At 36.6% G+C, this 25068-nt stretch overlaps 2 protein-coding genes across 7 annotated transcripts in view; both read left to right on the top strand.

Moving 5' to 3' along the window:
* The window catches only part of LOC127501519 (RNA-binding motif, single-stranded-interacting protein 3-like), a 33153-nt gene extending 27945 nt beyond the window's left edge, over positions 1-5208 (top strand). For 4 of the 5 annotated variants that reach the window (XM_051873527.1, XM_051873525.1, XM_051873523.1 and 1 more), the window contains 3 exons: positions 1688-1777; positions 2027-2148; positions 4216-5208. In XM_051873527.1, coding sequence (XP_051729487.1) covers positions 1688-1777; positions 2027-2148; positions 4216-4231 — 228 coding nt within the window. In that variant the 3' untranslated portion in view covers positions 4232-5208. Of the gene's footprint in view, positions 1-1687; positions 1778-2026; positions 2149-4211 lie in introns of all 5 variants that reach the window. The other variant, XM_051873526.1, reaches the window with a different exon arrangement.
* Positions 5209-24918: 19710 nt separating this feature from the next.
* Positions 24919-25068, top strand: part of tgfbr2a (transforming growth factor beta receptor 2a) — a 17313-nt gene continuing 17163 nt past the window's right edge. For both annotated transcript variants that reach the window (XM_051872738.1, XM_051872736.1), the window contains exon 1: positions 24919-25068. This exon is cut by the window's right edge and continues 67 nt beyond it. The gene's annotated coding sequence lies outside the window, so the exon portion shown is untranslated.

Here is a 25068-nt window from a genome sequence, read left to right as displayed (position 1 = left end):
GTGTATAGGTCTGTATACAGGCCTATATACTGGACTATAAACAAGCCTATATAGAGGACTATACACAGGACTTTATACAGGCCTATATAGATAACTATATACAGGTCTATATATTGGACTGTATAGGCTACAGGACTATTTACAGGACTATATACAAGACTGAAAACCTGACTAAAAACCTACAGTATGTATTGGACAGTATACCGGACTATATACAGGCCTATATACAGCCCTATATAGATGACTATACACAGGTCTATAATCAGGACTCTATACAGGCCTATATAAAGGAATATATACAATACTAAAAACCTGACTGTAGTTGACCTACAGTAACTCTTTACTGGGCAGTGTATAGGTCTGTATACAGGACTATATACAGGCCTATATACCAGACTATATACAAGTCAATATAGAGGACTATACATAGGACTATATACTGGACTATATACAGGCCTATTTAGAGGACTATATACAGGACTTTATACAGGTCTATATACAGGACTATTTACAGGACTATATACAAGACTAAAAACCTGATTATTGACCTACAGTATTTATTACAGATCTGTATACAGGACTATATACAGCCCTATATAGATGACTATACACAGGTCTATAATCAGGACTCTACACGGGCCTATATAAGGGACTATATACTGGACTATATACAGGCCTATTTAGAGGACTATATACAGGAATTTATACGGGTCTATTTACCGGACTATATACAGGCCTATTTAGGGGACTATATACAGGACTTTATACAGGCCTATATAGAGAACTTTATACAGGTCTATATACCAGTCTATATATCAGGCTACATATGGGACTATATACCAGACTATATACAAGACTAAAAACCTGACTATATACATGACTATACTGAACTATATACAAGATCGGTTCCCACATCTATGAGCTGTGAGAAAAGAAAGTGTACCTCTCGACCAGTGCCTGCATCTAGAAATAATTGGTGGTGTTTAGGGTTAATGCATGGATGGGAGTGTGTTTAATGTGTTGTGTGTGTGTGCAAGATCATTTAGAACCTGGTTCACGTATTCTGTCTCAAGACACCCCGCTGAACCCTCTCTGTTGTCAAACACACACCATCTGCCCCGTCTGTGTGTGTGAACTACAACACACACACTTTCCCTTCAGATGATAAACACTCCATCAGAGACTTCGTTTTAACATTCTCTTTAGTATGTCAGATGAAAAGCGCTGATGCAGAAATACATGAATGTTCACTACAGGATCTGAAGGAAAGCAGTTTATCATGTCATGTTTCAGTATGACGTGCTTTAAACCTGAGAAACATACAGAAAACTTTTCACAAAACTTGTGAAGCAGGTAAAAACAGGTAGTGTGTGTGTGTGTGTGTGTGTGTGTGTGTGTGAGAGAGAGAGAGAGAGAGAGCTCATCCAGTGATGTACAGTCAGTCTTCAGCACTGTGACACTGATGTAGTTTACCCTGTGCTCCGGTACAGGAAGTTAATCACTCGTGACCACGCCCTTTAACTCCACTCATTAGCACTGCTCTCTGATCCATCCTTTATACACACACACACACACACACATTCACACACACACACACAGAGGAAGGACAGCTTGATCTGAAGCTCTCGATTAGTCAGCGCCCTCTGCAGGACAGCAGGAGAACCACATGTGTCTGTGTGTGTTTCAGTACATGACGGCTCCAGCTGCTGTGGCTCCTATGCAAGGAACATTCATCCATCAGTTAACACCGGTTCCTCCGTCAGCACTTCCTGTAGAGGTAAATCACATGCATTTCATTAACAATGTGTGTTAAATATAGAAATAAAACGGATCCAGACCCTTCTTCTCAATTTTCAGAAAGAATAACTAATTGTGATTTTTCTGATAAAAATTGCGCAGCCTTTACTATTTTAGTATTGCACTGTCATATCTCGATTCTGTTGGGTTTTTTTAACCGTGCAGCCCTACTAAATACCTGTCCCTACCTGTGCATTTCCTGAATGATGATGTCACTTCCTGTTCTCAGGGTGTAGTAACAGAAGCTCCTCCACAGACGGTGGCTCCCACATCCCAGGACGCACACGTAGCACAGCAACAGATCACCGTGGAAACCAGTGACCATATTCAACCCTGTTCTTACCAGTCCAAGTGCGCACTATGTCCTGTTCACTGCACACTACATAGTTAACATCAACCTACAGTCAACTTACCAAACACAGACAAAACCAGCTGTGAACCCCATATGAACACTTACAACCTGATGACCTTACAGGCCATCAAAACTAAAATAATTAGTTACTAAACTGTTAGTATATGTAGAAATTAACATTATATTTTATTATTTTAATATTTATTTAATTTTTTTAATGATCAAAACTAAAATAAAATAGTCAGCGTTAGTTAGTCCATCCTTTAATGCATTGGGAATCATTAATGTAGATAAAAATATACTATAAAATTAATTAAATATATTGACTTGACATGTAAAAACGGTTAGTATATGTAGAAATTAACATTAATATTATATTTTAATGTTTAATTAATATTTTTAATGATCAAAACTTAAATACAATTGTTAACATTAGTTAATGCATCATTTAATGCATTGGGAATCATTAATGTAGATATAAAAATATACTATTAAAATAAATAAATATGCAAACTTAATTAAATTAACATTAATATTATAAATTAATTTAATTTAATGCACCTTACAGCCTAATTATCATACAGGCCTTTTATATTGTTTTAATGGTCAAAAGTAAACTAAAAATGTGCGTTCATTTATTTTAATTTTACATTTTTTAAATTTAAATAATTTTAGTGTATTTTGATTGTTTTTATTTTTTATCACATTTTTATGATTTAATTTTAAGTGTTTTATTTGATTTGCTTTTATTTTTAAATTATTTGTTTTAATTTGACATTTTTATGATTTAATTTAAGTGTATTTCAATTATTTTTCTTATTTTTATTACATTTTTATGATTTCATTTTAAGTGGTTTATTTGGTTTTGTTTACATTTTAAAAAATTATAAAAATATTTAAAAAATATATTTTTAAAATTATTTAAAAATTACTTTAATCTTATATTTTCAAGATTTAATTCATTTTAGTGTATTTTGTTAATGTTCGTTAATTTTAATCATTAATTTTGATTTTTTATTACATTTCTATGATTTCATTTTAAGTGGTTTATTTGGTTTGTTTTCATTTTAAAAAATTATAAAAAAAATATTTAAAAATAATTTTTTAACTATTTAAAAATTATTTTAATTTTACATTTTCAAGATTTAATTAATTTTAGTGTATTTCGATTGTTTTTATTTTTTATTACATTTTTATTTTAAGTGTTTTATTTGATTTGCTTTTATTTTAAAATTATGTTTTAATTTGACATTTTTATGATTTAATTTTAGATTTTAGTGTATTAAAATAATTATTATTACATTTTTATGATTTCATTTTAAGTGTTTCATTTGATTTGTTATTATTTTAATTATACATTTTCAAGATTTAATTAATTTTAGTGTATTTTGTCAATGTTTGTTCATTTTAATCATTAATTTTGATTATTTTTATTATTACATTTTAATTTGAGTATATTTCGTTAATACATCATTTAATACATTGGGAATCATTAATCTATGTATAAAAATATACTATTAAATTAATTACATATACAAACTTGAAAATGTGTTAGTATCACTAGAAATTAATATTATTATATATTAATAATTTAAATAAATGCTGTAATGGTTTTTATAATGCACTTATATATTGCAATAGATTAATAGTGTAAACATATTGTCCATTTAGTTTATGATACCTTATGAGAGTTTTTGCTTGATTGATTTTAATACTTGATTTTTATCTACATTTTTTTCTTCCTCCTCCTTTTCTATTTTAAATTCTGATTTACTGTAAAGCACTTTGGATCAACTACATTTGTGTTAAATTTGTGCTTTATAAATAAAATTTGACTTGATCTGTTCATGATACATAATGCATTAAGTATGTTAACGAATGTTACTGTAAAGTGTTTAAATGAGTTAATTTATCCTCATTTTTCTGATGTTGTGTGCTTTGCTGGACTGATGTTTATTTGCAGCAGCTTTGCAGGCGAATGCACGGGAAATTCTTCATTTTTACATGTTTTGTGAGCGCTGTAGATGCATTGATCACGTCTGTGTCTCTGTGTTGTTGTCAGATAGCGTCCTGAAGAGCTGAATGTTGGTCATCTCTCTCTTCCGATGGAGAATCAGACGCTCTGCACTGAAAACATGGACTCATGATGGACTTCAGGTGACCTCAGCACCAAACACACAGACTGGACTCGTTTCCTCCTGGACTGAAGCCGCTGAAGGACTTTAGGAGGTGATGAGGATTATTTCATGATTTTTTTTATGTCTGTCGGACTGAAGTGTGGATAGACGCGGATATGATGTAGAATTATAAGAAGAAGAAGAAGAACACGGACCGTCTTCCTCAGATATTAAGCTATCACATCTTCATCTTCTGTTGATTTTCTTCTGTCAAATGTTGGAATTTACAAAAACTTCACTTGCCTTAATTTGAATCCATCTTAAGACGCCTGTATTGTGTGTGTGTGTGTGTGTGTGTGTGTGTAAATCATGACGGAACCGAATCCTCGTATCACATATTCTTCGTTTGAAGAATAATGAGGTCATTATAATTTTCCTGAATGGATTGCATTTTTACTTACATTACTTTTCACAAAGAGGAAAACAAGTACAGCAGTTTGCTGCAGTTTATGAACATGCTTTTTTAATTTGTGATCATTTTACACTTTAGATTTGACATTTTTAATCAACTTTAATGTTTTAGCCTGCTTTGCTTGACGCATTTCATATAATAATTAGGAAAAAACGATTAAAAGCGTGAAGGAACGGATGCAGGTAGTGTGAATCCGTCTAAAGCAATAGCAGAAGTAGTTGCAGTAGTTTTGTGTCGTTGTGAAAGAACGGCGGTCGTTTCTAAACCAAAGATGAAGAAACTTCTCAAGCAGTTTGGCTCTTTCGCTCTGAATATGTCGATGATGATGATGATGTTTCTAGAGCTGCTATTGTTGTTTTTTATTATTATGGTTTTTATTTGAATATTGTGGTAAACAAATGATTATTGTTTTATATAATTTATGTACAATCATGAGCGCATTTGAGCAGTAAATGAGACATGTGATCAGACGGTGTTCATGTCGCTTCTTCTTCTTCACTAACCCTTGCTGAAACATCTCGAACAAGAGCTGGTGATGAGCTCATTAACCCGCCGCTCCCCGTCTCTCTTTAGACGACACGAGCTCGTTCAGCGAGGCCTGACGGCTCGATTTGTCTTCCCACAGGGCCATTACTGAACACTGCCTTCCATTAAGAGGCGCTGTCAGCGAACAACATCACTGCATGTGTTAGGAGGAGGACACAACTGTAGTTAGACCGGCGTACTGACGGGAAGATGAGAAACATCTTACGGAGACAAACTCCTTTGAACTAAATGACTTAAAGTCCCTCTGAGATTTGAGTAATTTGACAACACATTCACATCTTTACGGTTTCTGATGACATTTAATGGTCACACGCAAGTTTTATTTGGATTTATTTTTATTTTAAAATTATTTATAGGATTTAATTAAAAATTAATTTATTTTATTTTGAGTGTTTTGATTAAAAAACTATTTAATTTGACATTTTATGATTTTTTATTTTTTTATTTTTACTAAGTGTTTGATTTATTTTTAAATTATTTATTTTAATTTGACATTTTTATTATTTAATTTTTAGTGTTTTATTTGTTTTTATTTTAAAAGTATTGATTTATTTTAATATTACATTTATGATTTAATTAATTTGTAGTGTTTACTTAGATTTTTATTTTACAATTATTTATTTTAATTTTACACATATGATTTTATTCATTTTTAGTGTTTATTTCAATTATATTTATTTTAAAAATGTTTATTTTAGTTTTATAATTTCATTTTTAGTAAATGTTTTATTTTGATTTGTTTTATTTTAAACATTATTTATTTTAATTTTACATTATATGATTTAGTTTTATTGTTTATTTTGATTTGTTTTTATTTTAAAATTGATTTATTTTAATTTTACGTTTATGATTGATTTTTAGTGTTTATTTCAATTATTTTTATTTTTAAAAAATTATTTTAATTTTAGTTTTATAATTTCATTTTAGTAAGTGTTTTATTGATTTGTTTTGTTTTAAAATGATTGATTTATTTTAATTTTACATTTATATTATTTGATTAATTTTTATTTTAAAATTATTTATTTATTTACAGTTTTATAATTTCATTTTTCATTAGTGTTTTATTTTGATTAGTTTTATTTTGAAATTGATTTATTTTCATTTTACATTATATGATTTAATTTGTATTATTTCAATTATTTTATTTTAAAATTATTGATTTATTTTAATTTTACATTATGATTTAATTTTTAGTGTTTATTTAGATTTTTTTGATTTTAAAATTGATTTATTTTAACTTTACGTTTACATGATTTAATTAATTTTTAGTGTTTATTTCAATTATTTTATTTTAAATTAAATTTTTAAAATTTTTATGAGTTCATTTTTAAGTGTTGTTTTGATACATTTTTATGATTTGACTTTAGGAAGGGTTTTATTTTGACTGTTCATCAACTCGCAGACCCCCTCATGATCTCCCGTGTCTTATCACACACTCAGAAGTATGCACTCTCCCCACACCGGTCAAGTCCACACTTGTAGACTGCAGTAGGAGAGGAATGTGATTTGTGCCGCAGCCACACGTGAAGTTCTGTTCCACAGGAAAACCATTGTCACATCGTTTGATTCCTCAGGGCTGTGAACAGAGCAATAGCTGCTAAAGTTTTCTCAGAGTTTTCTGGTTCTGCAGGATCTTCACGTAAGGTGACCTCCACCAAACCGATGCTGATGAGAAACAGCTCCCGACACACCTCGTGCCCTTCTCCAGAACTCTGCGGGTTCCCGCCGGGTCGAGCAGGTGTTGAGCGCTCCAACACGCTGACTGATTCATTCAGAGCGACGTTTCGCCCGCCTCAGCGCTCGTGTCCTTTACCAAACGCAAACACACACTCGCCATCTGTGGCGTCGTACAGCTTTTCTGATGATGAGCGACTCACCTGCTGTTGAGAACGACAGCATTTTTATTCTCTCAGTGACACTGAGCATTAAACAAAGTTAAACGAATGTCAGGACGTCATTTGAGGCGCCGTCTGAACTCTCTGACACCATCCGGGACGCGTTCTTCAGCTCATCTTCTGCATCTACAGCCATTTTCTTCACATCCAAGTCCGAATGTCAAAGCCGTTTAGTTAATGTGATTATTTTTTCATATGCCACCACCTTAGAATTTGAATTTTAATCATTTAAAATAAAATATATTATATTTTTTAGTAATTTTTTTTATTTATTTCAAATAAAATATATTTTAGTCATTTTTATAAATATAATAAATTTATAAATATACATTTTTAAAATAATTTTAATTCAAAATGAGTATTAGTGTTTTATTTTGATGTTTTATTTTAAATTATTATTTATTTTACATTTTTATGATTTAATTCATTTTAATGTTTTATTTTAATTGTTTTTATTGTAAAGTAATTTTAGTTTTACATTTTCATTGTTTTATTTTTTGTAGAATTTTTATTTTAAAATCATTTTAATTTTACTTATTTATTATTTAATTTTTACTTTTTTATTTTAAGTGTTTTTATTGTATTTTTTTATGGTTTTATTTTTAGTAAGATTTTTTTTTTTATTGTTATTTTAATTTTACATTGTTAAAACATTATGTAAAATTAAAATAATAATAATAAAATAAAAAATCTTTTTAGAAAGTGTTTTATTTTGATTGTTTTTATTTATTTATTTTAATTTTACATTTTCATTATTTAATTATTAGCTTTTAAAGCTAATCATTTGCACTTCTAATTCATTTAATTTTTAGTGTTTTATTTAGATTTTTTATTATTTATTTATTTTTATTTAACATTTTATTATTTAATTATTAGCTTTTAACACTAATAATTCACACTTGTAAAAGTATAAAGTGTAACTTTTTAAAAAACAGTCCAAAGTGTGACGGATTCATCTCTGTGGTTTGAGACGCAGATGTTTGCTGCGATTAATCGGAAAGTGAATGAGCGTCGCTTGCGTAACCGGATGAGTCGCAGCGCAACATCGATCGGATGCGGTCCTTCTGGAGTTCAACACATACACATCAATGCTGAAAACACAAATACACACAAGTTTTAAGGGAGGTTTTTAAGCAGAAGATCACGAGCAGAAGCCACAAGACCCAGCGGAGATCGGGTTAAAGATGATTCATTCTGTTCTGTTATTTTCAGAGCGAGAGAATAATTCTAAGAATGAAACAACTATGTTGAATGACACTGATCTAATCGATTTATTTTGAAACTAGAAAACCTACTGCGTGAACTTGTTCAAAAGCTTTTTGTAGTCAAGACATTATGGTTTGTGTCAAAAAACACTGAAAAATACTGACTATAGTTAAACAGTGTGACAACTTGCCCCGGTCTCTTTCAGACCTTTATGAGGTGCGTGTGTGTATCTGATTATATTAAATTACAAATTTAAAGATTTACTAAAGTTTTTCAAACTTAATGATGTGGACACAAACTAAAATGATGTCAGTAAATCTCACAGTCCAGTTGGACCCAAGTCAGGGTCCAGAACCGCCGTCTGCTATTTGAAGACAAATGGTTTAGACGGTTCATGTCTGCGTTTCTGTATGTGTTTGGTTACATTTGAAGGCCAAATGTTTAAAAATGTCCCTCACAAATAGATTAAAACATGTTGAGGCTCTTTTGAAGGACTCAAATCAAATGAATCATGTTTGTTTTCTCCTCAAGTTCTCACAAACTTCACTTTCAACACTGGATCTGTTGGTTTATTATTTCAAACCTTAGAAACGTCTTTTGTTTTTCTGGTCTTTATGAGGGATTTTCTGTGCGTCTTTGAGCAGTGTGTGTTGTGAAAGAGCTCTGCAAATAAAAGAAACCTGTCTGGACGTAATGAACTTCAGACACGCTCTTGTTTGACTTGTTTTCTGGATCACAGACAGTTCTGATCTTGACTGTTGTGTAACTCATATGACAGATGTAAACACATAACCAGACCATTTGAATGTGTAAAATGATTTTATTGCATATGTACAGTGTGTGTGTTTAAATTCTGTCTCATTTCAAATCAGATAGATCTTCAGATAGGCAGAAATGAGACTGTAAGTACCAGATCAGAACTGTTAATGTTTACTAAAACTAAAACCATAGAAACAGTGTGTGTGTTTATGGGAACTGATGAAACACTGCTCAGTTTTCTGTAAAACATCTGTTTTGACGTTATCTGATATCGAAACTGAATTATTGTGTGTTTGTGTCAGTAGTTGCACAACATTGTTCTCGTACATTCTCATCATGTGTCGTCTCTCACAGATTGCGAAGCCTGATTCCTGCTCTGTAAGTGCAGCGTTTGTGTTTGAAGGATTCCTCTTGTTGAGGAGAGGGTGATGTTACTTTATTAAGTGACCAGATGCACCATTTTTTCCTGCTGGATCAGAAAACAGCTGAGAGATGGAGAATCATGGATAAATTCTGAGCTTGTACACAAACACACTCTCAGAGGCTCTTTAATACGTTTCAAAGAAGTCAAAGAATGTAAAGAATGACCATCCATTTCAAATGATGAAAATCAGATTTCGATAGAGTCTAGCTGGACAGTAGTGAGGGTCAAATATATAAACCCGATTCCAAAAAAGTTGGGACACTGTACAAATTGTGAATAAAAAAGGAATGCAATGATGTGGAAGTTTCAAATTTCAATATTTTATTCAGAATACAACATGATGACATATCAAATGTTTAAACTGAGAAAATGTATCATTTTAAGGGAAAAATAAGTTGATTTTAAATTTCATGGCATCAACACATCTCAAAAAAGTTGGGACAAGGCCATGTTTACCACTGTGTGGCATCCCCTCTTCTTTTTATAACAGTCTGCAAACGTCTGGGGACTGAGGAGACAAGTTGCTCAAGTTTAGGAATAGGAATATTGTCCCATTCTTGTCTAATACAGGCTTCTAGTTGCTCAACTGTCTTAGGTCTTCTTTGTCGCATCTTCCTCTTTATGATGCGCCAAATGTTTTCTATGGGTGAAAGATCTGGACTGCAGGCTGGCCATTTCAGTGCCCGGATCCTTCTTCTACGCAGCCATGATGTTGTAATTGATGCAGTATGTGGTCTGGCATTGTCATGTTGGGAAATGCAAGGTCTTCCCTGAAAGAGACCACGTCTGAATGGGAGCGTATGTTGTTCTAGAACTTGGATATACCTTTCAGCATTGATGGTGCCTTTCCAGATGTGTAAGCTGCCCATGTCACACGCACTCATGCAACCCCATACCATCAGAGATGCAGGCTTCTGAACTGAGCGCTGATAACAACTTGGGTTGTCCTTGTCCTCTTTAGTCCGGATGACATGGCGTCCCAGTTTTCCAAAAAGAACTTCAAATTTTGATTCGTCTGACCACAGAACAGTTTTCCACTTTGCCACAGTCCATTTTAAACGAGCCTTGGCCCAGAGAAAACGCCTGCGCTTCTGGATCATGTTTAGATATGGCTTCTTTTTTGACCTATAGAGTTTTAGCCGGCAACGGCAAATGGCACGGTGGATTGTGTTCACCAACAATGTTTTCTGGAAGTATTCCTGAGCCCATGTTGTGATTTCCATTACAGTAGCATTCCTGTATGTGATGCAGTGCCGTCTAAGGGCCCGAAGATCACGGGCATCCAGTATGGTTTTCCGGCCTTGATCCTTATGCACAGAGATTGTTCCAGATTCTCTGAATCTTTGGATGATATTATGCACTGTAGATGATGATAACTTCAAACTCTTTGCAATTTTTCTCTGAGAAACTCCTTTCTGATATTGCTCCACTATTTTTCGCCGCAGCATTGGAGGAATTGGTGATCCTCTGCCCATCTTGACTTCTGAGAGACACTGCCACTCTGAGAGGCTCGTTTTATACCCAATCATGTTGCCAATTGACCTAATAAGTTGCAAATTGGTCCTCCAGCTGTTCCTTATATGTACATTTAACTTTTCCGGCCTCTAATGCTACCTGTCCCAACTTTTTTGGAATGTGTAGCTCTCTTGAAATCCAAAATGAGCCAATATTTGACATGACATTTCAAAATGTCTCACTTTCAACATTTGATATGTTATATTTTATTCACAATAGAATATAGATAAGTTTATGAGATTTGTAAATTATTGCATTCCTTTTTTATTCACAATTTTTACAGTGTCCCAACTTTTTTGGAATCGGGTTTGTACTGAAACATTAGACTTATAAGGACATTGAACAAAAAAAAATCCTATTCTTAGTGAGTGTCTTTGTCTTGTTTTTCAGTTAAAATATCATTGAAACAGGACAGACTGACTGAAGAAATGACTGTGCAGCATATTTAAGAGAAATTGCATCATGAAGTGTGATTTGTCATATTGCACTTTCAGATTCACTTGTTTTTAACAAAATCTGCCAGTGCAGCAAGATTAAATACACTCCTATTAAATATGTAATGTATGGAAACATGTCTTAATTTCTTATGCAGACAGATTTATCATGTTTCAAGGATTTTTATGATTTTACCTATTTCAAAAAAGACCAAGTAGTTAAGAGCTGCTGTGGGAAAGATTCGAATCAGCAAAATCTGCTTTAACTCTCCTGATACAAGCAGGTTTGTGTGACGGGTTGGTTAGAGGGTTTGTTAAGGTTGCATCTGTGAGATGGTCACACTAATACACTCTTTACTTAAAGCTGCTGTCCATAACTTTTTTGTGTTCAAAGTTTACAAAAATTATATGATGAGAAAGACTTTTGTCTTTATTCTGAATCATTATGGTACACTTATAATAAGTGTTTATATTCTGACTATTTTAGACCAATCTGGTCTGCACCGCTGCAGAGTAGAGGCTGACATTTTTTCGGGAATCCCACGGGATGGGAAACAAAATCACTATTAATCACGTGATTGGGACGGGATGGGAAAAAATGTTAGCGGGAGTGGGCGGGACTGGGAATAGTAATAACAATACAGAAATATAGTTTATATAAATAAACTATATATTTTCATTTTGAATTTTCAATTCTAGTTGCCCTGTCTTTTTATGCTCTTCTGTTTGCTTTGGTGTGGGTAGAGATAGGTACCGAAACCCGGTATTAAATGGGCCCCGTGGCTAAATTATGGTGTATTGATAAGCTCTGACGTTAACTGGAGAAATTATGAAGAAAATACACATACATTTATTATTGCTAAATAGACATTATCTTGCTAATTCTATCTTGCCAGAGTCGCCAGCTGTTTCTAAATGCAATAATATTAGGACATTTGTCTATGATGCATTTTTGCTATTCACAATCCAGAAGAGAGATCGCGCTCACAGAGGAGCTGCAGCTCGCGCACAACATTAAAGCCCTGTTTAATTGTGACGATGGAGGAGAGAACTGAACATTCAAACGTCTGCTTACACTTTAGGCCTGTGATATTAAGCTAATTTTATTTTTGATTTCGATTTTGGCTTCCAAGGATCATCGGAAAGAAGATATTTGTGGTAAAACTATTAAAGGGTTAGTTCACCCAAAAATGAAAATTCTGTCATTAATTACTCACCCTCATGTCGTTCCACACCTGTAAGACCTTCGCTCATCTTCGGAACACAAATTAAGATATTTTTGATGAAATCCGATGGCTCAGTGAGGCCTGCAGAGCCAGCAATGACATTTCCTCTCTCAAGATCCATTAATGTACTAAAAACATATTTAAATCAGTTCATGTGAGTACAGTGGTTCAATATTAATATTATAAAGCGACAAGAATATTTTTGGTGCGCCAAAAAAACAAAATAACGACTTATATAGTGATGGCCGATTTCAAAACACTGCTTCAGGAAGATTCGGAGTGTTATGAATCAGCGTGTCGAATCATGATTCGGATCACGTATCAAACCGCCAAACTGCTGAAATCACGTGACTTTGGTGCTCCGAACCGCTGATTCGACACAAAAGATTCATAAAGCTCTGAAGCTTCATGAAGCAGTGTTTTGAAATCGGCCATCACTAAATAAGTCGTTATTTTGTTTTTTGGCACACCAAAAATATTCTCGTGGCTTTATAATATTAATATTGAACCACTGTACTCACATGAACTGATTTAAATATGTTTTTAGCACATTAATGGATCTTGAGAGAGGAAATGTCATTGCTGGCTATGGAGGCCTCATGGAGCCATCGGATTTCAACAAAAATATCTTAATTTGTGTTCCGAAGGTCTTACGGGTGTGGAACGGCAACTGGTGGGTCGCAGACTGTGCAATCAAAGAAACAGACTTTTATATTGAAAGACGTGCGTGAAACCTGTTGACACTTCTGTTAGACTCAATTTAAGTAAAGAGTGCCTGAGAAATTGTCCTGATTCAGGGGCCGTTCACACAACACTGTTTTCAACTAAAAAAGGAAAACTTTTTATGCATTTTGGCTGTTCATGTACACAACAACAGCGTTTTGGGGGCCTGAAAATGCAAACTTTTGAAAACGGGATTCAAAGTGCAAGTTTTTTTTAAAACAATACCATTATTGTTTCTGTGTAAAACTACAAAATGTGAATTTGTGAAAAACGGTGACGTCATGCACATGCGTATTACGCGTTCAGTCTATAGACGTCTGTGTTTCTTTACAAAGTGACATCGCCATCTACTGGCCTGGCAGCAAAATACAGTGTTTTTAAACATTTTCGCAGGTCTGCGTGAACGGGGTTTTTTTTTTTTATATCATTGCCATCGGTACATAAAAAACGCAAAGGAAAAACTTTTCTGTTTTTAGTACATCGTTGACGTGTAAACATACCCTCAGTATCTGCGGTCAGATGAGATGTTGACAGGCTATATGTCAGTGTCATTATTCTAACCTTATTTTCGTAAATTGTTACAAATTAAAAAGTCTCTCTCCTCAGAAAAAAGAGCTTTCCTGTCCTGTCAGCTGTTATACTGTGCTCGTAGAGTGCTGAATTACATTATCAGATAGTAAGTCTCAAGTCTCAGAAAGTATCAATGAATTACGTAACTGGTGTTAGCTGGGTCACAAACATAGGGTCAACCGATATGTATGTTTTATGAATCATATTCTTAGACAAGTTAATTTACTGAAGGCTACCAGGAAAGCTAGGCAACTAAGTAACTTATTAAATTCATTCAAAATATGTGCACATTCCTTATTAATCTTATGCCTAATATGATGAAAAAGGCTTGATTAATGTTTCTTGTCTCGTCACATCGACAGTTACAAATTACATTAGGCCTACACGAATCACGTAAATGATAACCTATATTTTCAAATAAAAATGGTAAAATTAGACAAAAGTTTACAAGTTTGCATCCCTGATTATTACTAATTAACATTTCCATCATAACAGCTGTCAGATATTAAATGTTTGGTAACTAGTTTAGCTACTTGCATCTTATCTCGCACTTTTATGATCTGAAGTGTTGCGCTGGAATTCGCACTTCTGAGAACATAAAGCCCGCCTACTTTGATCTGATTGGTCATCTCTAACATTTTGACATTGACAAGCACTGTTAGACTGCTGAGGCAGGCAGCTCAGACGAGAAGGTCGGTAATCATTGTGCAATATCTGTGCAGCACCAAAATAGATTTAATATTAGGCAATTATTTCACAACCTTTACTATATACTCCTCAGAAAACTACTGAGCTCCAAACCTCGGAGACCTCAATGGTGGGTATGGCCCTGTATTTAACAGTATTTTACTGTAAAATTACATGAAATGTCCCATTAGATCTATTACAGTTTTTCACTGTATAGAATAAGGGAACTTAAACCAATTAACAGGTTTTTACCATAGCATTTTACAACCTTTAAAATTATGATAATGATTTACAGTGTAGAGTGAAACCTGCGTGTGTGTGTTATAGTTGAAGCTATATATTTAGATCTGAACATACAGTAGTACATGTTATAACATGCTGTACAAACACACTCTCTCTCTGTTTCTAGACATTCCATAAATGCAGTTCCATGGCAGTAGACATCAAAATACAGAAAATTTAGTATGGAGACAGAGAGACATACATCAGCACAGAGAGAGAGACAGAGACAGAGAGAGAGAGAGACAGAGAGAGAGAGAGACAGAGAGAGAGACGCTACAGTCAGACGGTAAACAAACATTTATATGTCAACATTTGATCAAATGTTTATATAATAGTGTCAGTGAGAGGACACTGTAGATCAGACAGACAGAAAAACATACACAATTACACTCAAAAAAATATTTAGACCTAAATGTATATATTTGAATTGCATATAAAATTTCCATTCGCTTGGATACACACTTTTAACATAAACTAATAAACTTAATGTGATGCATATTTATCAGTCATACATAAATAAAACAGATTTCTTTAATAGTACTAATTAACACTGCAATAAACCAATGCAAAAACATGTCCTGTAAGTACACAAAACTGTACATATCGTATTATATTATATATCGGAAATATACACCGATCAGGCATAACATTATGACCACCTTCCTAAAATTGTGTTGGTCCCACTTTTGCTGCCAAAACGGCCCTGACCCGTCAAGGTATGGACTCCACTAGACCCCTGAAGGTGTGCTGTGGTATCTGCACCAAGATGTTAGCAGCAGATCCTTTAAGTCCTGTAAGTTGTGAGGTGGAGCCTCCATGGATCGGACTTGTTTGTTCAGCACATCCCACAGATGCTCGATTGGATTGAGATCTGGGGAATTTGGAGGTCAAGTCAACACCTCAAACTCGTTGTGCTCCTCAAACCATTCCTGAACCATTTTTGCTTTGTGGCGGGAGCATTATCCTGCTGAAAGAGGCCACAGCCACCAGGGAATACCGTTTCCATGAAAGGGTGTACATGGTCTGCAACAATGCTTAGGTAGGTGGTACGTGTCAAAGTAACATCCACATGGATGGCAGGACCCAAGGTTTCCCAGCAGAACATTACCCAAAGCATCACACTGCCTCCGCCGGCTTGCCTTCTTCCCATAGTGCATCCTGGTGCCATGTGTTCCCCAGGTAAGCGACGCACACACACCCGGCCATCCATGTGATGTAAAAGAAAACGTGATTCATCAGACCAGGCCACCTTCTTCCATTGCTCCGTGGTCCAGTTCTGATGCTCACATGTCCACTGTTGGCTCTTTCGGCGGTGGACAGGGGTCAGCATGGGCACCCTGACTGGTCTGCAGCTATGCAGCTCCATACACAACAAACTGCGATGCACTGTATTCTGACACCTTTCTATCAGAACCAGCATTAACTTCTTGAGCAATTTGAGCTACAGTAGCTCGTCTGTTGGATCGGACCACACGGGCCAGCCTACGCTCCCCACCGTGCATCAGTAAGCCTTGGCCGCCCATGACCCTGTCGCCGGTTCACCACTGTTCCTTCCTTGGAGCACTTTTGATAGACACTGACCACTGCAGACCGGGAACACCCCACAAGAGCTGCAGTTTTGGAGATGCTCTGACCCAGTCGTCTAGCCATCACAATTTGGTTCTTGTCAAATTCGCTCAAATCCTTACGCTTGCCCATTTTTCCTGCTTCTAACACATCAACTCTGAGGACAAAATATATATATCCACCCACTAACAGGTGCCGTGATGAAGAGATAATCAGTGTTATTCACTTCACCTGTCAGTGCTCATAATGCCTGATCGGTGTGTTGAAAAATACATTGTAGAATATCACATTGAGATGCATGTTGCCTGGATCAGAGGTGTGAATGAGAGCCGTTTGTAGAGCTGATGTGTGACAAATAGTCTGCAGTAGTTTTTAACACTATTTTGAGTGTCAGTGATTCAGTACTGATGTGGACGGCAGACAGTCTCAGCGCTGGAGTCCCAAAATCAACCACAGCTAACACACAGACAGCGCCGCTTTATTTAGGAAGTAAAACCTCAGCGAGGAGGATTGTGCTGATCCAACGGAAGTTAGCGGCAGGTCTGCTTATTACTAATCATTCTGTCATCAGGATTCAGATTGCTTTGTGGTTATTTCATAATGAAAGACAGGCTAAGCAATGCAAATAAAGTCAAGTTTGCATTTATGCATTTTGCAGATGATTTTATTAAGTGACTTGCGTTGTATTAAGGCGTTGCGGCAAGGCAACACTTGTCATTTTCTTTTAGTTGTATTTTAGATAAATGTTTTCAATAGTTTATGTTTTGGTTAACAATAATAACCCTAGTAGCAGCACATTCTTCTAGTGCATGTTTGTTCTGCTCAAATAACATCTGAATCATATAACATGCTTGTGTTGTGATGAAATATGTGTGCGGTTCTCTCTGTGTTTTTGATGACGTGAGTCAGTGTGAAGAGGAGAATTTACCGCTCGTGACATCTGAATATCACGCAGGTTTATGTGCCGTGAAACATGTTTTCTGCATTATGATCTGTTTTCATCATCTGTCACTTTAATGTCTGTATTTCTTCTTGCTTTTGAGTTTCTTTGATGTTCTTCATCAGCAGCTGGACGAATATAATTAAGAAAGATATTATTTATTTCACCCCAAAATCAAAAGAAATAAGAAAATATGTTGTTCAAAGTTCACTGCTGTTTATATGGAAGCCCATTTTTGCCACATGCTTTGGTAAATCATTTCTTTATTTATGAGATTAAAAGTCAAAATTATGACATACTACATTTAAATTATGACATTAAAAATGATCCCACTCTAACCCCTGAATCTACATTGGCCAACATGGCCATAATGCCAGAACCCAGCCAGATACTTCCAAGCCCAGAGGATTCAGAGACCCCTCTACCAATGATTGTTCTCCCTGTTATGGTGGTGGCCATAATGTGTGTTTAGGCCGTACACTGCTTTCCCACTCGTATCGAAGTGGAGGTATTCATCCCTGAATTTCCTGTCTGTCTAGATGCGACCACAGAGGTCATTTTTGAGATTCCTGTCTGTTCAGATGCGACCACGGAGGTTATTCCAGAATTTCCTATTTGTCAAGATGTGATCAAAGAGATCACCGCTTAGTTTTCTGTTTGCCCAGATATGACTAAGAAGATTGTCCCCGAATTTCCTGTTTGCCCTGATGTAGCCAAGGAGGCCAATCTATATTACCTCATCACGACCACAGAGACTGATTAAGGTCCCATCATCATGGCCGCAGAGGTTGATCTGATCCTCTGTGCTTTAAGTTCCCTTGTTGTGGCCTTGGAGTCCAATCTGATCCCCTGTGTCCCAAGTTCCCTTGACGCAGCCACAAAGGCTGCCAGGATCTCCTGCTCTCCATGCTCCTACGTTGCGATCATGGTGACTGTTACTAGCATCTTCATCATGGCTACGGAATCCACCATGATCTTCTGTTCTCCAAATTCCTTTGATGCGGCCAAGGAGGCCGCCATGATCTTCTGTTCTCCAAGTTACTTCAATGCGGCCATGGAGGACGTCATGATCTTGTGTTCTGCAAGTTCCTTCGATGTGGTCAAGGAGGCCACCATGATCCCTGAACTACCCACATCGCCATGGCCCCCTGAGCTACCTGCACCACCATGGCTCCCTGAATTACCTGCACCGCCATGCCCCCGTGAGCTATCTGCACCGCCATGCCCCCGTGAGCTATCTGCACCGCCATGCCCCCTTGAGCTATCTGCACCGCCATGCCCCCGTGAGCTATCTGCACCGCCATGCCCCCTTGAGCTATCTGCACTGCCATGCCCCCGTGAGCTATCTGCACCGCCATGCCCCCTTGAGCTATCTGCACCGCCAAGCCCCCGTGAGCTATCTGCACCGCCATGGCCCCCCTGAGCTATTTGCACCGCCATGGCTCCCTGAACTGCCGGCACCTCCCTGGATTCCTAGGTTTCCGGTGCCGTCCTGGAGGTTCCCTGACCTGGCTGTATATCCCTATTCACCAGCCTGTCACTTGACACAGCTCCAGGACAACCGCCCTCCCACCCTTCTGTTTTGCACGAGGTTGTGCCTTCCGAAAGGGGGAGTACTGTCAGGATCACCAGTCACCATGCCTGTCACCTCGGCGCACTACATCTCCCACAATCCTCCTTGGTTATCACCTGCACTCACTTCACAATTACCAAACCTGTCTACATAAGTCAGCACCACGCACACAGAGATTGTCTGGTCTCGTCACTATCTAGGACTGCTACACTATATTGCCAAAAGTATTGGGACACCCCTCCAAATCATTGAATTCAGGTGTTCACTTCCATGGCTACAGGTGTATAAAATCAAGCACCTAGGCATGCAGACTGCTTCTACAAACATTTGTGAAAGAATGGGTCGCTCTCAGGAGCTCAGTGAATTCAAGCATGGTAGCGTGATAGGTTGCCACCTGTGCAATAAGTCCATTCGTGAAATTTCCTCACTACTAAATATTCCATGGTCAACTGTTAGTGGTATCATAACAAAGTGGAAGCAATTGGGAACAACAGCAACCATGTAAAATCACAGAGCGGGGTCAGCGCATGCTGAGGCACACAGTGCGCAGAAGTCACCAACTTTCTGCAGAGTCATTAGCTACAGACCTTCAAACTTCGTGTGACCTTCAGATTGGCTCAAGAACAGTGTGTAGAGAGCTTCATGGCAGCTGCATCCAAGCCTTACATCACCAAGTGCAATGCAAAGCGTCGGATGCAGTGGTGTAAAGCACGCCGCCACTGGACTCTAGAGCAGTGGAGACGTGTTCTCTGGAGTGACGAATCACGCTTCTCTGTCTGGCAATCTGATGGACGAGTCTGGGTTTGGCGGTTGCCAGGAGAACGGTACTTGCCTGACTGCATTGTGCCAAGTGTAAAGTTTGGTGGAGTAGTGTTGTCAAAAGTACCGGTACTTCGGTACCAAGTCGGTACTGAAATTTTACCAGCATTTCTGTAGTATCCGGGTATATTCGGTACCCACTGATAGGGCTGTGCCAGTATTTACATGAATATGACATGAGTGAAGCACAAAGCTTTGTTTATAGAAGAAATAGGCTAATAGGTTAGCAATTAAATGTGACATCGCAGCCATGGAAACATTTTGGTTTCATGCCGAATGAGAGAGGTACGTGAGTCCATACATTTAAGCTTTGTCGGCTTTGTATTCTGTTTTGCGAATCGCGATTTGGTCACCCGATTCCATTAGTTATTCCACTGAACGTGGAATCTCAAATCTTCACTCACGCAATGGATTATAAACGTTTCTTCCTTTGGTTCGCTTTTAATTAGGCCTATTATATTCACATTCTTTACTGTGGTAAATTAGAAAAACACCGTAGGACAGAAACCTTTTTGCTTCAACTAGGACTGAATGGACTGCTATGCTTACTTACCTGAGTCTACTTACCTGTGTGATCTCTCCATGCTCCATTCGTCAGCGTTCCCTCCTTCCTGGATCCCTGTTTCCTCCAGATCATCTGGTTACTACCTGTAAAGATAAGAGACATTGTTAATATCCAATTCAACAGTAATTTATAAGTGTGTGGTGCTACTTACGTCTTTGTACTGTCTTCATCATTCTTCATCTGCTTTGGTTGTTGTACATAATCCTCTTTTACTATATTTCACCTGCTTGTTATTAAACTGAGTCATTCACTTTTACTCACCTGTGCCATCGAGTCTGTGTTCCCTGACAGTATGTCATATTTTTAACTTTTTAATCTCATAATTATGACTTAGTATGCCATAATTATGATTTACCAAAGCATTTTTTGATAATGTGAAATGAATCATAGAGACCAGTGTGCACAAATGTTTTTGAATATTGGCACGTCAGTCTACAAATCAAACACTGAAGAAAAGCAGAAAATGTGTTGATATTATTTTACATGCTGGTAAACATCTAGTTTACTAAAAAAGTGAATATCTTTCAGAGATCTGATGTGATAAAGCTCTCAGACTGTTAAATTTGTCACTGGATCACATCAAGTCTATGCCAGACTTAGACTGTGTCACTGTCATCTCGCTGTTTAGGGAACTTTGGTCAGTCTGCAGACAGTCTGTGTGATTTATAGATGTCTGGAGACTAAAGACACTGCGTTTATAACGGCTAATGAAGCCTCTTACAGCAGAAAACAGTGACAGATTTACTGCATAGCCGAAAACACAAGCATCAGTTCAGTAACACCTCAATAAGACACATGTTTAGAGGAATCATCAGGACTACAGACACTGAAATGTGCATTGCATGCAACTGTTCAAGTCTATAATCTTTGCATTGAAATATTTATATTTAAGAAGGCTGTAGCTTCACCAAAAGAGCTCAGTCCAGTTTGAGTTCATAAACAAACCCAGCTGGGTTTGATCATGTTCTAGACACTGTCATTTATTATGTAGATGTGAATTAGTTTAACCAGTGCAAATTATGTAAAACAGATGCAGAAAAATGTGCAGTCTTGCAGTCGGCTTCAATTCCAGTTAAAGGTGGCAAAAGAGACAGACAGTGTCTAGACTAGCTAACTCAACCATTCTCCGGCTCTTGAATGGCTCTTTCCATGGAATAACGTGTTTCGCAAGCACTGCACTGATTTCCAGGAACAGAATTCAGTAATGTCGTACTGACGGACAGGATAAACAACATCCAAAAGCTGCCAAACTCTACACTTACGGCACGTGATTTCTGCAACAATCTTTCTGAGTCAGTTTTATCTTGTTTAAACATCTAAACATCATCAAAACTAATTGCATTTATTTGAAAAGCAGAATTGCATAAGATTTGAAGTGCAACATGCTTAAAACATTGCACAACACACTGCATAAAGTGATTTTTGTCTTATTTTTGCCTTGTTTTCCAGCACAAATATAAACATTCTTAAATCAAGATACAGTTACTTGAGATGCAAAATGATAGGAATTCAACAAGAAAAATAAACTTGTTCTCCCTTTGAAATAAGTTTATTTTTCTGACCCTCATTTTAAGCATTCAAACTCATTTACGCTCACTTGATATTGATCAATTTCTCAGAAAACAAGATCTTATAATTATTTTTGTTGTGCACTATTTTCTTTATACGCAGATGCTTTGGTCTAGATTGTGGTTGCTCTGATGTCATTTCTTGTTTTGTTTTTCTCACTCATGACGATGATGCTTCAGTGTCTGTGGCAAAACCCAGTGTGCTACCTAGATAGACAGCATTTTTTGGCTTAATTAGTGAGATTATAGCCTTTGACTGCTACAAAACTTCTACGTACTTATGAAGCTCAGAATTGCTGTCTAGTTAGGCAGCTCACAGAATGTGTTTCATGTATTAATAGGTATGTGGTCTGCAAGGTTTTGAGATGCTCAAAAATGCTGTGTAGGTGCAGGGCTCACTATGTGAGACACATGCTCAAAAAATCTCGATAGGCAGATTTTGAGAACAAATGTCTAAAAAATGCTGTCTATGAGTGAAACCTACTAGGTTTTAAGACTATGATCCATTTGACGCCCAGAAATGTTGTCTTATGTGAGAAATGCAAGAGATTTTTAGACTATGGCACCTAATGTTCTATGTAGACAACTCACTATAGGTTTAGAGACTATGACGCCCAGAAATGTTTTCTATGTAGGCAACTCCCTAGGTTTTTAGACTACGAGGCCTAAAAATGTTATGTATAAGCAACTCACTAGGTTTTGAGACTATGGCACCTAAAAATATTTTCTATGTAGGCAACTCAATAGGTTTTATGAGGCCTAAAAATGTTATGTAGGCAACTCAATAGGTTTTGAGAATATGATGGCTAAAAATGTTGTCTATAGGAGACTCAGGTTTGAGACTATGATGCCTAAAATGCTGTCTATATAGGTAACTTACTAGGTTTTGAGACTATGACCGCCAGAATGTTGTCTATGTAGGAAATTCATTAGGTTTTGAAACTATGACGCCTAAAAATGCTGTCTACATAGGCTACTCACCATGTTTTTTAGACTATGACACACAGAATGTTGTCTATGTAGGAAACTCACAAGGTTTTAAGACTATGATACCTAAAAATGTTTTCTATGTAGGCAACTCAATAGGTTTTGAGACTGACACCCAGAAATGTTTTCTATGTAGGACACTCACTAGGTTTTATGAGGCCTAAAAATGTTATGTAGGCAACTCAATAGGTTTTGAGACTATGATACCTAAAAATGTTGTCTAGGTAGGCAACTCACTAGGTTTTGAGACTATGGCATCTAAAAATGTTTTCTATGTAGGCAACTCAATAGGCTTTGAGACTGACGCCCAGAAATGTTTTCTATGTAGGACACTCACTAGGTTTTGAAACTATGACGCCTAAAAATGCTGTCTACATAGGCTACTCACCATGGTTTTTAGACTATGACACCCAGAATGTTGTCTATGTAAGAAACTCACTAGGTTTTGAGACTATGGCACCTAAAAATGTTTTCTATGTAGGCAACTCAATAGGCTTTGAGACTGACGCCCAGAAATGTTTCCTATGTAGGACACTCACTAGGTTTTGAAACTATGACGCCTAAAAATGCTGTCTACATAGGCTACTCACCATGGTTTTTAGACTATGACACCCAGAATGTTGTCTATGTAAGAAACTCACTAGGTTTTGAGACTATGGCACCTAAAAATGTTTTCTATGTAGGCAACTCAATAGGTTTTGAGACTGACGCCCAGAAATGTTTCCTATGTAGGACACTCACTAGGTTTTATGATGCCTAAAAATGTTGTCTAGGTAGGCAGCACATTAGGGTTTGAGAACATGATGCCTAAAAATACTGTCTCTGTAGGAAACTCACTAGGTTTTGAGACTATGATGCCTAAAAATGCTGTCTACATAGGCTACTCACTAGGATTTTAGACTATGACCACCAGAATATTGTCTATGTAGGAATTCAATAGGTTTTGTGACTGACACCTAAAAATGTTATATAGGCTATGTAGGAAATTCACTAGATTTTGAGACTATGATGCCTAAAAATGCTGTCTACATAGGCTACTCACTAGGTTTTTAGACTATGACACCCAGAATGTGGTCTATGTAAGCAACTCACAAGGTTTTGAGACTATGATGCCTAAAAATGCTGTCTACATAGGCTACTCACTAGGTTTTGAGACTATGATACCTAAAAATGTTGTCTAGGTAGGCAACTCACCAGGTTTTTAGACTACAAGGCCTAAAAATGTTATGTATAGGCAACTCACTAGGTTTTGAGACTATGGCACCTAAAATGTTTTTTATGTAGGCAACTCAATAGGCTTTGAGACTATGATACCTAAAAGTGTTGTCTAGGTAGGCAACTCACTAGGTTTTGAGACTATGGCATCTAAAAATGTTTTCTATGTAGGCAACTCAATAGGCTTTGAGACTGACGCCCAGAAATGTTTTCTATGTAGGACACTCACTAGGTTTTATGAGGCCTAAAAATGTTATGTAGGCAACTCAATAGGTTTTGAGTCTATGATGCCTAAAAATGTTGTCTAGGTAGGCAACTCACAAGGTTTTGAGAATATGACGCCTAAAATGCTGTCTATATAGGTATGTCACTAGGTTTTGAGACATTTCCTAAAAATGTTATATAGGCTATGTAGGAAATTCACTAGATTTTTAGACTATGATGCCTAAAAATGCTGTCTACATAGGCTACTCACTAGGTTTTTAGACTATGACACCCAGAATGTTGTCTATGTAAGCAACTCACAAGGTTTGGAGACTATGATGCCCATAAATGCTGTCTATGTAGGGTGCTTACCAGCTTTCAAGATGCCCGAAAGTGTTGTCTAGTTAGTGAGCACTGAGTGTATTTACACACAGGCAGAAGTAAGCGGTTTTGAGAAAGTAAAGCAGGAAAAGACACGCTTCCTCCTCCCTCAGTGTTTGTTCTTGAACATTTCCTGTCTGATTTGTGACTCATGTGCATCTCCTCGCGTTTCCTCTCAGTTGAGGGAGGAGAATGAGACGCGCGCCGATATAAGAGCGTCGATCCGGAGTCAAACGCGATCGCAT

Source organism: Ctenopharyngodon idella, chromosome 19, assembly GCF_019924925.1.
Source record: "Ctenopharyngodon idella isolate HZGC_01 chromosome 19, HZGC01, whole genome shotgun sequence".
Lineage (NCBI taxonomy): Eukaryota > Metazoa > Chordata > Actinopteri > Cypriniformes > Xenocyprididae > Ctenopharyngodon > Ctenopharyngodon idella.
This window is presented reverse-complemented; position numbering and strand designations above follow the sequence as displayed.